The sequence below is a fragment of the Anguilla rostrata genome, chromosome 10 (assembly GCF_018555375.3).
Source record: "Anguilla rostrata isolate EN2019 chromosome 10, ASM1855537v3, whole genome shotgun sequence".
Taxonomy (NCBI): domain Eukaryota; kingdom Metazoa; phylum Chordata; class Actinopteri; order Anguilliformes; family Anguillidae; genus Anguilla; species Anguilla rostrata.
Window position 1 is genome coordinate 26,588,922 of NC_057942.1, and position 15,876 is coordinate 26,604,797.

General features: G+C 39.7%; 1 protein-coding gene across 7 annotated transcripts in view; it reads right to left on the bottom strand.

Annotated features, from left to right (window-relative positions):
* Window positions 1–15,123, bottom strand: part of LOC135233785 (POZ-, AT hook-, and zinc finger-containing protein 1-like) — a 62,005-nt gene extending 46,882 nt beyond the window's left edge. For 2 of the 7 annotated variants that reach the window (XM_064297667.1, XM_064297672.1), the window contains exons 1-2: window positions 12,803–14,461; window positions 1,669–1,732 (exon numbers count right to left, since the gene is read on the bottom strand). In XM_064297667.1, coding sequence (XP_064153737.1) covers window positions 1,669–1,732; window positions 12,803–14,070 — 1,332 coding nt within the window. In that variant the 5' untranslated portion in view covers window positions 14,071–14,461. Of the gene's footprint in view, window positions 1–1,668; window positions 1,733–12,802; window positions 14,464–14,760 lie in introns of those variants that run through there. The other 5 variants (XM_064297673.1, XM_064297671.1, XM_064297668.1 and 2 more) reach the window with 4 other exon arrangements.
* Between the last annotated feature and the right edge of the window lie 753 nt (window positions 15,124–15,876).

A 15,876-nucleotide genomic window follows, 5' to 3' on the forward strand; every position in this document is an offset into this window, starting at 1 on the left:
TCCTGACTAGAGGTCAACCGACAGATTGGATTGACAGATATATCGGGCCGATATTCGCATTTCATACCATAATGGAATTGGGTTCTAAGTGCTCTGATATGGAACTTTAAGTTGTTTTTTTTTCCCCACTCCTATTGTCCACTCCTGGAGCTCCCTCAAGTGTCATTACTATACTTAGTAGCTTTTCCCACAATGACCCCAGTCTATATGATCTGGAACATTTGCTAGTTTCCACCTCAAGAGTATGCTGTTAGCTTCGACCTGAAGAACGCTGGTTGCTAGTTAGGTAGCAGGCAAAATACGTACCAACAAAAAACCATTAAATGTTGAATTTTCTGTACTTCCTTTACCACTTCAAAGGCACATTTTTTAAATGTTCTCATCAATTAAGACCTTACAATGTTCCCATCAACCGTGCATGGTTAACGTTACCGTTTTCTCCTTGAGATCAGCAACTGATTCAAACCCAAAATCCAAGGTGACCCGAGTTAGCTGGGTAAACGTTTTTTTTCAGTGATCAATTTGAACAGATGAAAACCAGGAAGTGTCTTTAGAATTTTGCTTTACTAATGCGAAAGGGAAAGCATTAAAGCCAAACGCTCTTTCATTTTAAAGAGATAAAAATGCAAATTATGCATTGTAAGGAACATAATTCCACAATCAAAAAGGAGATGTCTTGGCAACAGGGCTGCCGACATGGGGGGAACACCGGGTCAGTTGTCCCGGGCCCTGGGTCAAGGGGGGGCCCAATATGTATTTTTTTCCCATGTAAATCTGACGTGAAATCTCGTGAAATCTAAATCCATGGACAAATTCAAAGCATTAAAGTTGGGAATGACAGCATGTCTGAGTTTGTTGCTGTATTTCATCTTTTTCGCACGGGGGTGGCCTTTTGAGATCATCTTGTCCCGGGCACGAGCAAGACACACGGCGGGCCTGCTTGGCAACGTTGGATCACCAGAAAACATGCAAGGTATACCGATTCCAGAAGGCACAATTTAATTTCAAGGTATAGCTTGCTAGCCACCTTACTACTCAACACCTTCAGGGTTTAGTACCGTTATACTTATGGTTATACTATAAGCTTCCACAAGCTAAATAGCTAATTGTCCAAGTTAGCTAAATACATATAAGCATAGTCATAATTACATACAACAATAACATACTACAAGTTGTCATCATGAGAGTGTGTTAGCAAAGCACCCAGTCAGTCTATTTAGGCCTACTGTTTATTCTGATAAACTGTTATTCAAGGGATACCACATCCACATCATGCCCCTCTCTTCTAAACCCCAACCCATGCTAAAACAGGGCCAAAAGTTGGTTGAAAAAGAAAAAGATTTGAAACTGAAAAAGAAAAGTTTTAAACAGGAAAGAATAAACAATGTATGTGAAAGAAGCAGATTCAAAACCACTTTTCTTGTTCAAATTCAATCAATTTCATTTTCAACTTTCTCCTTTTTCAGATCCATACTGATTTACCAAACTTTTGGCCCTGATCTAGTTACATATTTCCATCTACAAAGAGCATACTTGAGCATTCCCTTATAAAGATAGATCATTAGCATCCGTAGGGTTGAAAATTAGCTTCCAGGTATACACCAGGCCAGTGCCTTAATGCAATTGAACCAGAGTAGATCCATCCATAGGAAATGGTGATTCACTCACCTGGCACTTATGGGGTCTTTCAGACGTGTGGACCTGTTTTATGTGTCCATTCAAGTGGTCAGGTCTACAAAACAAAAAGACAGTAACGTTGAACAAACATACAAAATTAAGAAAACAACCTCATGCCAATAAGCAGCAGCGGCTAGCCAATTACACAGCCTACAAGGACATAGGCTAGCACACTGCCTCAGCGAAGCCATTCTACTGTATGTCGCTTGTGTATAATGGAAATCTTACAATACTGCAATATTCACAGCACAAATTTGAAACAGAATGCAGCTTAAAAATAGCAGACCTACCCATCATGTTAAAAGTCATGGTAAACAGTAGGCCAACATTGTATTAAATAATTTAGCTATTAATCAAATTTCATAACAAATAGGCTACTGCAGCTTGACACACCGTACTGCATTTACCTTAAAAAGAGAACACTAGAGTTCGAGCCTGAAGGATTAGTACATTACATTACAGTTATTTGGCACACTTTTATCCAAAGCAACATACAATAAGTGCATACAGCACAGGTCCAATAAGATTCTCATTAAATTATCAGTTACCCATAGCTATAAACATCGAGTCTAGTTAACACAACATAGGCTAAGACATTAAAGTTATGGCAAGTCAAACTAGAAGTGAGGCATGATTACAAGAGATATTATAAGAGAGCTACAACATTAAGATGATAGTACAAGTGCAACACAAAAGTGCTAGATGAAGATCCAAGGGTAACATGAAAGTACTAGAATATCAAGATACAAGGATAAAAGTGATATAACACAGATCTGAGATTGGGAGTAACCTTGCGAATGAGTAGTGTTAGAGTTAGTCATGGTACAGTCTGAAGAGATGCGTCTTCAAACCATGGTGAAACATTTGCAGTGACCGAGTGGTTCGTAAAGGAATGGGGAGTTCATTCCACCACTGGGTTAGAATGGAGAAGCTCCGTGGTCGGGACAAGCGAGAACCATTCACCCGGATGACAGGGAGTGCAAGTAGCCGCACTGGAGAAAAGAGTAGTGGTCAAGCTGGCGTGTAGGGTTGAATTATGTCCTGTAGGTAGGCAGGGGCTGTAGCAAGTGGAGTGACCACAGGAGGTGACGTCCGAACTTAGGAAGGCTGAAGACAAGTCAGGCAACAGCATTCTGATACAGTAGTAAGCAGCACAAACTGGCAAAAAATGACTAAGTTGTTCGCTCCATAGTGGGCGCAATAGTGCCAATTCTTGGACCCCTCCCAATGCCGCTTGCGGTTTTAATTTTTTTTTTGTTTTTGAAAATTCAAAGTGACAAATTTGTTCTTCATGAGGAAGAATTATGGACCAAATTTTGCTTCAGTCAAACAGACTGAAGGAGTTAGTTAAAATATAACAGATATGCATGTGCCTAAGGGAAAAATGTATTACAGGCCGTGAATTTTGCAGCTTTTGAGTGCTTTAAAAAAGTATGTTGCTATAACAAGTTGCTATATTAAAACTTTTAACAGTTATGGCGTATGACTAGTATGGAAACTTGAGTGGTGGTTTGCAGAAAGCGACCGCTGCTGACAAATTTACTGACACTGAACAACGCTTAACCCCTTTGCACAAGCCCCCTAATGGTCTGCACGCTGGTGTGCCTAGATTGCTCAACTCAGACATTCATCGCTCGAGCGACCAACCTGAGTTGAAAATACAAACTCTGTGTTCTAGTTTCATTACGAAATGATACACGACAACTATGCCAAATACAGAGTTTTGCAGCGCTACCACTGTCGCGCCAGTCGTTCATTTAACAAGCACCCACTCCCTGCAGTCTCATCTAAAATACACCCCCCACTCATGACATAATGGGCAATATTGTCTATCTGGGCATTCATAAAAATTATCTTTCACCGCTCAAAAATCGTATTCCGTCATAGCAACAAGATAAACCCAAAAATAGCCCTAAGATATGCCAATACAGCAGTGAAAACGCTGCTCACTGAATAACGAAATAAACAAGACAAAGTTTTAAAAAATGATACCATGTCATTCTACAGTCAATATCTGGGACTAAAACTGGAATAAATGTACAACCTTACCATTGGTTTTACGCATAGAGATGTCCCTTTTAAGACTGAGTAGTCATATATTGTCTTGGACAATCAGTTTCTGAAATATATAGGCGCATTTGTGATGCCTGGGTACCTTCCAAAACAGATGTGCGTAATACCACACGTTGTTTACGGTGTTGTCACACTTTTTAGTACAGTCTGGCTTTATTGACAATTCATTTATTCAGTAGGTGAGAGTACAAGCTTTCTAACGATGTAGGCCTATAACATGTCTGATTTTTCTTTTGGAATAGCGTTTTATAGGTCAGCTTAACCGAAAATTTTCTTATCAACGCATTCACTTATGCATTCACTCTGTGGTAGCAGTAAAAGACGCTGCACCTAACAAAACGCTGTCAACGAGTTTTCATAATTTCTTTGAAAATACTATTATTATTGAGGACTTCTGGGCATAGCTAAGCTATATGTTTGCTGATAGACCTAGCTGACATCATTTTCTTGAGCAAAACAGAAGCGAATAGGACTGTATCATTGATTTACTAGCCAGGTTTCCATTAAATTGTCAAGTGAATTTTAAGCAAACTTTTGAAATATCGCAAAAAAGAAAAAAAGAAAATGCGAATTAAGGGTGTTTCCATTAAATGGTTTGGAGCGAATGAACCAGGCTACGCAAAGCGTAGTTACGTCAGAAGTTGGCGGTATAGGCTACATTACGCATGGCTGTAATAAACAGAGTAGACGAAGAGGTTGCAAACTGGAAACAAAACAAGTCTACGAGCGAAAAACTATAGCGAAAAATGGAGAGAGGTCTTCAGGAATTACTTTCAGTTGGGCAAGTTGTAATTGTTCTTTCATGTCAGCCAGTATTTGCCATGTTTCATGCTGTCTGGAGACGAAGAAGAAAGAAATGGGAAGATGCCGACAACGGAAACAGCTGATCAGTCATGTGACTTAAATGTTTGCTATGTCAGAACTTATTCGAAGAAACTGTTTCCATTTCTCATTTTGCGCATTAACCTGTCTCTGCAGGATGTTTACACACTACAGTCTCTAGTGTTTACAGAGATTGGTGCGATAAACAAAAAAACATCCAGTGAGCAGCAGTTCAGCAGCCGAAAATGCCTTGTTAATGAGGTCAGAGGAGAATGGGACTTGTTCAAGGTAACAGAATAGCCACAAATGCTCAAAGAACTGCTTTTTTACAAAAGTAGAGTGCAAAAGCGCATCTCTGAATGCACAACGCATTAAAACTAGAAGCGGATAAGCTACAGCTTCAACTTCAGACCACGCCAGCCTCAACTCCTGTCAGCTAAGAACAGGAAAATTGAGGCTAATGTGGGTATGTAATCACCAAAACCGGAAGACTGAAAAAATGTTGCCTGGTCTGACAAATCGCGATTTCTGCAGCAACAGACAGAGGGTAGGGTCAGAATTTGGTGGGAACAGCACGAATCAATGGACCCCTGCTGCCTTGAGTCAACAGTGCAGGATGGTGGAGGTGACATGCTGATGTGGGGGATGTTTTCTTGGCACATATTAGGCTCCTGAATACCAACTGAGCTTCATTAGAATGCCACATCATTCCTAAGAATTGTTGCTGATCATGTGCATCCCTTTATGGCAACAGTCTTTATGGCCACCCTTTTTCAAATGAATACTTCCAATTGGGTTATACACAATGTCACAAAGCACACATCATCTCAAACAAGTTACACAAACATGACAGTGACTTTACTTCAATGATTCCCCTGATCTTAAGTGAATAGAGCACCTTTGGGATGAAATAGAACGGGCGGTGCGCATAATGAATGTGTTCCCGGAAAATCTGCTAGAACTGTGTGATGCTATCAAGTCAGCAAGGACCAAAATCCATAAGGAATGTTTTCAGTACCTTGTTGAATCCATGCTGCAAAGAATTCAGGCTGTTCTGGAAGCAGATGGTCCTACCTGGTACTTAATAGATGTACCTAATAAAGCGGCCGGTGAGTGTACTCTGCAATTGTACATCGCCCTATGGCGCTACCAGTCACAGTCAACACTGGCACAGTCTGTCTGGGATCAGAGACGGTGAGGCTCGTCCTTGCACCACAGCATGGAAGGAGTATTTTTAACACAGCAAGGGGCTACTCCCTGCGTTAAGCCCGCTTCATACCTTCCGTGTCCGCGTGGGCCCGCTTTGGTCCGCTTGACGTAAATGTCGTCATCCACCCATGTCCGCAAGGGTCCGTGCAGACCCCTACGCGGACGTCCGCACGGACCCCTATGCGGACGTCCGTGCGCAGCCCAAAATCTGTGACTGTGCGGACTGTACACATAGCATGCACGCCAACTGCTCATGCTCCAGATAACAAAATGGATGCTTTGTGCAAGGAAATCCGCCGTTACCCACATTTATATAATTCGTCTTTGAAAGAATACAAAGACAGTCAAATGGCGTTGAACTCCTGGCGAGAAATCGCGCAAACGCTTGGGAGAGATGAAAATACTATTTTTTTTCCTAATGTGCATGCTGCTGCTTCTTTTTCTTCTTGATTTTAATGGCAGTTGGAAAACAACGTTATGGTGCATTACCGCCACCAACTGGAACGGAGTGTGGATTGGGAAATGTGCATGCGTGGAACGCTAGGCCGACGCGGACCCTCAATTGTAGTATGAATGGAACCACGTGCGTGGAACGCGGAAAGTATGTCCGAGCCTTTATAGAATACTTTACAGTTTTACATGGCCCTATCAAAAACAATCCCAAACACTACTTACTGTTGTTTTCTTATTGTTGTTGTTTTCTTGTGTTATTCTTTTCAAATAATTCTCAGTCCAATTGTGACATTTTGCAATGAATGCACAGAAACCACACTGATTTGAAGAGTGTTTTAATTTAATAGTTCTCTCTGTTTAGAGGAGTATGAGATATTAGAAATGCAGTGCAAACGGAATTCCAGTGGCAGTACTTTCGTCTACTTGGGGGCGTGCGCTTAACCTTAATGTGTGCTAACCTTGCCTAAGTGAATTTAAATTTTTAGTTCATGCAAGGTATAGGGCTGTGCCGACAATTGTATAATCGGAATAATTAGGCCTACATGAACTGGGGACAATGAACTTCTATGATTGTTTCCATAAACTGTCTCAGTTTCCTTTTATTTTACCTTTTTATTCTCTCAAAATTTCAAATAAATCCACATGTATCCGACCTCCATTGGTTTGCTACTTTAATAGTTAAAACTAAGCTGCAGCAAGACATTAAACGTTATTAATGAGTGTGTGCACAATTCACACTCTTTGAAATGTAGGCCTACTGATACCAAATAGCCTAGCATTAAGCTTAAAACAGCAATAAACATAGTGAAATAATGATTGCAAAAAAATGCATCTCATTGCAAAAGCCCCACCTGACTTCATCCATTGGGGCACATTTGATGCTCAAGAACAGAGAAAAGCCCAAAAATCGAGAGGAAGTGATTTGCTGCATTTATCTGAAAAAGCAAGCAGTCAAAGACGCTAACAAATTTAAGAAACCACCTGAGAATCAACCACCTGAGAATCAACCATCTGACCCAAATTTGCACAACTTTGAGCAAAGTCCTGCATCCTTAAGTACCTTTAACATGTATTTAATAGTTATCCATTTAATAATTATTGTTTCCATCCTAAACAGTATAAGTTTAATTTTTTCATGCTCAAAAAGTCTCAGTATACTTACAACAATTTAAAAAACTTCAACATTATCTTTAAGTAATGTAATAATGTGATTAAATGTGTAACTAAAAGGTAATGAAAGTGTCAACAAGAGGAAAATATTTTAGGTTCACTCCAGGTAGCATGAACCAAGGTGCTCTTGAAAGCAGGGTACTAAGAGCTGCAGGAGGAATAGCAGAAAAACGACAAATATACATAAATAAATGTATATCTTTTTTCGGCTAATCCTCCTGCAACTCGTTAATGAAAGTGTGCTGAAAATAATTTTTGTCATGTTATTCTTCACGCTTAAACGCATGTAAAAAATAATTCAGAGGCCATGTAAATGTGACTATAATTTTATTTAAAGGTAACAGTGTCTCAAAAAAATTACAGTATAAATTACTGAAAATTATTTGAAGTGATCATTTGAATTGGCCATACCTAAATAAATGGCTATAAGTCCAACAAGTTATTTTTCTGAAATCTTCTTGTATTATTTAAGCTAATTTCATGAATAGAAATGAGGACTTGACCAACAAATCACATTGCTAAAATACTGTGAAACCATTTGTTGGAATTTACTTAAAATATTAAGAACAGACCAGGTGGACCATTTGACGTAAGAACTCAAACAAAATTAGTCATTAGTCATTCCAAATCAAGATTATTCGTCCTGAAGAACAACTTAAGAAAAACACGAAGACATCTGCTGCTGTTTTAGTTAGTGCAGCCTATTTTCCTCACAGTTCAATGCAGTGCAGCAAGACCCAGAGTGATACTGCTAAATAGATGTTGTTAGTTGTTGAAAATGTTTAAGTGTTACAGTAGTAAAGTGTGCTTAGCAGTAGCTCTAGTGTAAATAGTTTTTTGGGTGAATTCATACCATGTGAGAGTTTGCTGTGTGGGAAGGACCCCCTTGCATTGTGCTCAATAAAAACACTGCTCTCACTGCTAAGAGAGTTTTCTGGATTGAGTTGACTGAAATTAAGCATTTTGGCACCTCATGTATAGAAACTGATTCAACTTAATTTATTGACCACAGATGTAGCCTGTACCTCAATTTGAGCTCATTCGCATGTGAGATTTGGTTTATTTTACAAAGAAAATGAGTTTACCTAACTCAGTTATATGGGTACTACTAGTAACCTGTTTAACTGAGTTTAATATCATGTTTAAATTTACAACAACAAAAAAAGAAGTTTAGGCAACTTAATGTGTACAACTAGCAATCTGTAATTAATTCTGCTTGAGTTTACTTAAAATTATGTCACTGCATTCCACGGTTTCCGCCAGTGTACTGCAAGCCTGGCGGCCCGCCAGGCCTAAGCATCAGGGAATTTTTTTTTTTTTTTTTTAATGTATTTTTAAACCACAGTTACAAAGGGCCAGCTCAGTTGGAAAGCTCACCAGCGACATCTGTTGGTTAAAATGTGAACGCACTATAGGAAAACAGCAGGTCTGAGATCAGTGTTCTTTACCCTCATTGTGCGTAGAGTCACGTTCAACACTTGACGCTTCCAACTATCACAAGCTAACGTTACCTAGTAAGCCACCATTTCTTATTTAGTAGGCTAACTAACCTCGTTACAAACTGCGTTATCACTTCATCTCATCGATAAGTACATTATTTTTATATTAACTTAAGCAGTGTGTAGGTAACGTTAAACTAGTAGCATGAATGTAACGTTCGATATATTGTAACATTACATGACTTATTAATCACCATCGAAATAACAACTTCACTTGTTTATTAATAACGTTAGCTTGATGACTTTGATGTGCACGACAACGTGGTCATTTAGCTAACTTAGCTAGCTAGCCAAACAGTCAGTAACACATTAGCTTATGTCCTCTCTTTCATGAGCACTGATCTGAAACGAGACTGGATAGTTTAATGCAACATGGTAGCAATCCTACTTTGCTTGCTTTTGACTGGAGTCAAAAAAAGACCCTGTCTTTTTTTGACTCCAGTGCTCATGAAGGAGAGGACACAATTATAAGCAAATGGAATGCACCTAGTGCCGATTTTTCCCTAGTCCTTAAAGTAAGGTGAACATATTTCTGAAATGAAAACTGGGGACATTTCCAGTTTGGTGGTCAATATATCATTAAAATATCCAATGTTATTATCTATGAAATAAAAAAGGGGGACACTTCCGGTTTCATACATTTTGACCATGGTAACTGTTGTACTGTAATAAACTATGGTCTTGAAAATACATTTGTGGTGATGTTATGGATTCAGCTGACACTTGCTAGCTTCTGGCTGAGTTTTCCATGGCAGTTCTCTCTAAAACTAGGGTGAGCAAGTAGTTAGTAGAAGAAGAGTGATATGAAGCTGCTATAGCGAGCAGCCCCTCTGTTGGCCAAAACAAGCACAACGCGATTGAGACAACCGGTAGGCTCTGCAGCCCGGTCTTTCTTGCCACGTAAAACATTATTTCACTTTGCGGTCTGTTTTTAATGCACAGTTAAAAACGGGGACATTTCCGGGGACAGGCCACCAAAAACGGGGGCTGTCCCAGGAAAACGGGGACGTCTGGTCACCCTAAAGTGATCAGTTTGGATCTCTTGGTTGATCTAGCACAGCAGCCAATCAGGACTTGAAGTTTTTTGTAGAGTGCAAAAACCTTGATATTATTTAATTAATTTAGTTGTTGAAATGTGCCCAGCATTCCAAGGCTGTAAGAATCAGTAGCCAATCAGGACTTTTTCAAGTTTTTTGTAGAGTGCAAAAACTTTGATATTTATTTTTATTTCATTTCATTTCTTTTGTTGTTGTTGAAAACACAGCATTCCAAGACTGTACATTGTTGTCAGGTTCTTTTCAAGACCCTGCTACGCTGTAAATAGTTGTTGATTTTAAAAAAATGTGTGTTGAATAAATTACTTATTTATAACAACATTCACATTACGTAGTTATATTTTCAAATCTCCAGTCGGCTTTTCGCACTGACTTAATATAGGGCCCTATGGAATCTGTGTTATAGCTTTTTTAAATTCTCAATTCCGCGATTCCGTCCGTCATTCCGTTATCACAGAAACTATAGGGCCCTACTTTAATGCTACCATCAGTCTGTCACTGGCCCGCGCCGGGCCCCCGTCAAAAAAGACAAGTGGCCGCCGGCCCCTGTCAAAAGATACTTGCCACCGGGCCTAACAACTTTTCTGGGGGAAACCCTGCATTCATCCATTGCATTCCAAGACCTGATTTTAATTGAACTCAAAAAGACTTTTATATTTTTTAAAAATTAAATTAAAAAATGAACATCGTTATGAGCTGGAGAAAGGCTTTTTTTTCAGTGCACCCCAGCTACTGGGTCTTGCAGCAGCTTCTGGAAGTGGCTAATATAGCAGACAGCAAAAAGTGTAAAATGCTGATGGACAGTGTGACGAGGTATGTAGCGATTGAAATACTCCCGTTTTATACAGTAGGAAAAGCCAACATTTAAAGAAATGTGGCATATGTCCAACCATGTTATTTATATAAGCTTAGTCTATTTAAAGCATTGTCTATACCATAATCATTACTGTCCCGTGTGCAATTTATTTTGGTTTACAAAAAAAAAGTCAGGCACTTATGTTTTAAGTATGTTCATTACAAATAAATAGATCTTCCTTAAAGCCGCATTTGTCATAGAAGCAATAATAATTAGGCTTCCACGGTACTATTCGCAAAAGTTGTGTGAAAAATAATCATCAGCTAAAATTTCTGAATTGTCATTGCTCTAGCAAGGTAACACTTCCCAGTATCAAATTTAAGCGCATGCACAAATTGAGTATGTGCCTGAGGAGAAAATATGCCTAACAGAAGACTTGTCTAAAACAAATGAACAGGTGCATAAATCTAGCCTACTTAGTCTGTTTTTCATTTTGGAATTTCATGATGTAGTTTTAAGGGTTCGGATTAAAACTATCTTAAATGAATACTTAGGTATATACCAATTTCCCCTAATCCATATATTTGTAGAATAACAAGCGAATGTGTCCTATCCAAGTTGGCTGTGGTGCAGAGTGAACTGCAGGCTCTCCTTGACCCTTTACATTCAAACTCCAGCTTTATCTGTTAATAAAGTTTGGGGCCTGGAAAATTAAACAGTCTAATGTCAAGTGAAAACATTCATTTTCATATGAATTTGGTAATTCATAATAAAGATTATAAATATTTTGAATCCGATGGCAGTTATTTAGATTCAGGTTCACTTCAAAACAAGTGGTCACCACAAAACGGGTACCAGCTGAACTTAAGAAACATCCATTTGATTGGAAGAATCATAAAAAGAACTGAAAATGTTTTAACATGTGCTTTCAGAAATATTACAGAAAACAGAAAACAACCCTTGTCAAAAGGAGCATTAAAACCCCATATCTTTTTATATTTCATGTTTTCTCCAAACACCGGGGGGGGGGGGGTATTTCACAATACAAGATTTATATTCATCATTGTCCCAAACATAAAAATGTCACATTGTCCCTCTGCTGCCTTTCTGGTAACAGAATGAGTTTTAATTGCTTGTATATTCATAATTGGCAAAAGAGATATCATTAAGAAAATTACAACCACATTGTCATTACATCTAAACCTCCCATGCATAAAAATGTTCATTACCCTTCCTCCAGAACTAAAATTAGCCAACATTAATGGTGACATAATGACTATAAATGCTGCATTTTTTCAAGGGGGTTTCTCAAGGTTAACAGTTTGTAAGAAACAAAATGCGTGTATTTGCACATATTGTCAGGGATGATGCATGTATGTTCAACCATCATTAGTTTACTTTGCTGGAATGTTTCTCCAGAGACCAATTTTCATATTTTGGGCAGAAATACATATGGCACTCTTCATCCTCATTTTTCAGTTTGAATATGCTTATAAATTTTATAACTCTGCCATAGTCTGAGAATCGAACTTTTAGCTTCCTATTGACACCATATTTAATGCAGCACCATGAAGTTATACAACTATCTTAATTAAACCAATTTTAAAGCATAATAAATTGTATTCAATGAGTATTATGATTGGTTTCCTAGCATAATTAATCTGCACTTCAATGTCTCCAGCACTATGAATTAAATTGCAAGAAAACTATGCGTTAGTTCTAAACAATTATTTTTATGGCCGATATGCCATCTGCCAAATTACATGTTAATGGGGAGCTCTAGTTATCTAGTCAGGTAACATTTGTCGTGTGAACGATGTTTTATTAGTCTTGTACGTAGAGCTACATAGAGTTCTACGTATTATAGTTTTATATTATAGGCCTAAATGCTGAAGGAAAAAAAATTAATTGTATGACCATTATAATATAAATGTTAAATATATTCTATTCCAGTCTTGTTGTAAAGATTGTAAGCAACAACAGCATTGCTGTCAAACTTCTGCTGCATTGGCCAACCCTCTGGGTTAATACTGTTCACCAAAACTCACCTGGAGAAGCCCTTCCCGCAGCTTTGACAGACGTACGGTTTGCCCACGGAGCCATCGTGTGAACGCACATGGTACGACATTCTGTCCTTGCGCTTAAACCGCAGGCCACAAACAGGACAAGCATATGGCTTCTCACCGGAATGAGATAGCTTGTGTCTATTCAGGTGATACACGTCGCGAAATACCTTCCCGCAAATGTCACAACCAACATGACGTCTCGTCCTTTCTCTCTTGCGACTGGCATCCACACCACTATGCAGAGTCAAACCATTTTCCAGCAGTCCTGACTGGGCATGAGATGACGGAGTTGGGCCTCCCACACCAACCGAGCTGTCCCCGCTATTGTTGACTCCGCCGCTGTGCAGACCACTGGATGCGGCGTGCTGTGCTTCATGATTTCGCAAACGCACTGTTTCTGTAAATATCTTCCCACAAATTCCGCATGGGAAAATACCGAGGTCCTTAGGAACGCTATGGTTAAAAAGTAAAGGATCCATAGCTGGCACTTTCTTTGGTCGTCCTCTGCCTCTCTTGTTTCCCGACCCTGGAGTACCTCCTCCTTGAAATGGATTCCCGGTCTGCTCTGTTGGTGTCACAGGTAGCCTATCAACAGTATGCAGCACGGGCATTGCGGATTGGGAGCTGCCACTCGACAAAACTGGACCACTGGTATGACTACCATCAACATCGTGCGTCTGTCCATTACTGCCATACACAGGACCGTTAGTTACAAGTCCAGCTCCGTTCGACATGTCCAACGGCAATGGATAACCCACTTCGTTGCCCCCAGCAGTACGGAACAAACTAAGGTCTCCTCGCGAGGGCGGAACCAGAATCTGTACGTTTGATTGCTTGATTACTTCCTGACAGATCTCGATGACCGAGCGCATCAAAAGAAACTTTGCCGCTGTCATCAGCTCGGGGAAGCATTCCAGTCGTACGACAATTTTTGAGGTATAAGCAAAGTCCAAAATATCTTTAAAAACTTTGGGGCTGATGGTGTGCATCTCCAGCTCCTTCGTCTCGCCGTCGCCTTCCACCTGACAACTGAATACCGATTCGAAGTATTCACTACAAGCCGCTAGCACCGCCTTGTGAGCAGGGAAGCTCTCCTCTCCGACGCGTAAGATCACATCGCAAAACCTGCCTCCATCTTTTCTCTGGACGTTGAGGTTGTGTAGCATCTCAGCGCTGTGCTTGCTCACCTGGTAGGTGTAGGAAGAATTCCACGATTGTTCCGCTATCCTTTCCATCTCGTCTTCATTCATCAATGATGAGTTTCTATGAGAACAGGGTGAAATATTTTAAACAGAAAACTGTCACAAAACATTAATGATATATATTCAGCGACGACCACACTCGTCTCTTTTGCATCTAAAAATGTTTGCAGGAAAAATGGCAGCCCCCCAGCTTCCTGTGAACTTTGACCTTTGTTTCGAGAGAGGGGGTGTCGGTCTTGTATTTTTCCTCCTAGGGAATGCGAGTGGTGCATTTTTATCGTTTCACAAAGTGACACGTGCGGCTGCACAGTGGATAGCGAGTTCTAAGACTGGGCGAGGAAAGTTACCAATCTGTCGCTTTAAATGTATATATATGTTCTATGATTTATCGTGTCTCCCTCTACTATTCGGATTCACATCCCAGTTTCTCCCATGGTGCCCCCTCCCCCAGCAGATCCCTTCCCCCAATGATATATAGACACATAAAGTGGAAGCCTAACAGAAAAAGGACTGCCTGGCGACCGAAAATCATTATACGCGTTTAGCCCTAAACGGACAAATATTTCCCAGCGTGTAGCTAAATTATATTGTGTTAACAGCGGGGAGAGCCAGTCAGGGCTTTACGTTGCAAAGCAGTATTTTTTTTTTTTTGTAATCCACACAAAATGGATGCATAGAGAAAAACAATGAATGTCACATTCCCACCCACCCCTACAATACAAAACACAGAGAACTCACATATCACTAAAGCCTATAGGCTAATATAGCGAACTGTGTCTATGCTCAATATTCAAAGTCGTTGACAAAAGGGTCGTTAATCCAGCTTTGCTTTTGATGTATACTTCGCATTTGGAAGGAACATTGATGTGTTTGCTCGTTTGTGCTGGCGGTGGGTGACAGTTTCCGGTCAAACACGATAATAAACAGACTGTTCTAGTAATCCACTCCTTAGTTCTGCGACATGGACAGCAGCGCTGTGTAGTTTAAGAAACTGAGACGAAGCACGATTAAAATCTAATGCTTATATTAAATTAAGTCGTAAACCGCGAGCCAACATGCAGTCAGAACGCCATGGAATGTCACGTATTATATTTTCTGTCCACCCAATTTATCAGAACAGTGAAACAATAAAATAGTTCACTAACTTCCCGGGTTGAGGGACTTGCCTGTTGTTGACTGTACCACTCATGCAGGGGGTACAGTCCAGGGGATTTAGGGGATTTCCACCCATAAAACAACACGCTTTTTAAAGAAAGTAAATTATGGTTGACGAATTTAATTGTTCGTCAGCCATAATTTAAAAAATGGGTTAGTAAAAATCTAACGATATGAACAGACATTGCTATGTGGGCATTGTATGCTTTTTAAAAGTCAAGGAGTAATTTTTGGCAAAATGATGCATTATGACATAATGGTGTATTATTACTTGTATTTTACTGTAGTTGTTCATTGCTTTATTGAGCGTGCGACAGCCTCGATTTGTTTGGGTCTCGCGAGATGCTTAACGCAGAATGAGGGAGGAGCAGGGGACCAGGGATTGCCATTCTCTGTGAAGCTCGCAAACTCCAGTGGTTAACTGAGGTATTGCATTTTAAGCCTCTGGTGTCAAAAAGCATATTTCCCCATTGAAGTCTATTCAAAACTATGAATTTGACAAATTATACTATTATACTATTTTGGACAGTAGCCTACATTTAAATTCAAAATATATTCACATAGAATTAATTAAGGGACTTATGTTTTTCGGAGCCCCACAGAAGATAAGATTTTTTTATTCCAATTTTGTGTGTGTACATGCTTACACGAGCATACGGGCATGTGTCTGTAGAGTGTAGCTGAATCCAGGGCTATGTT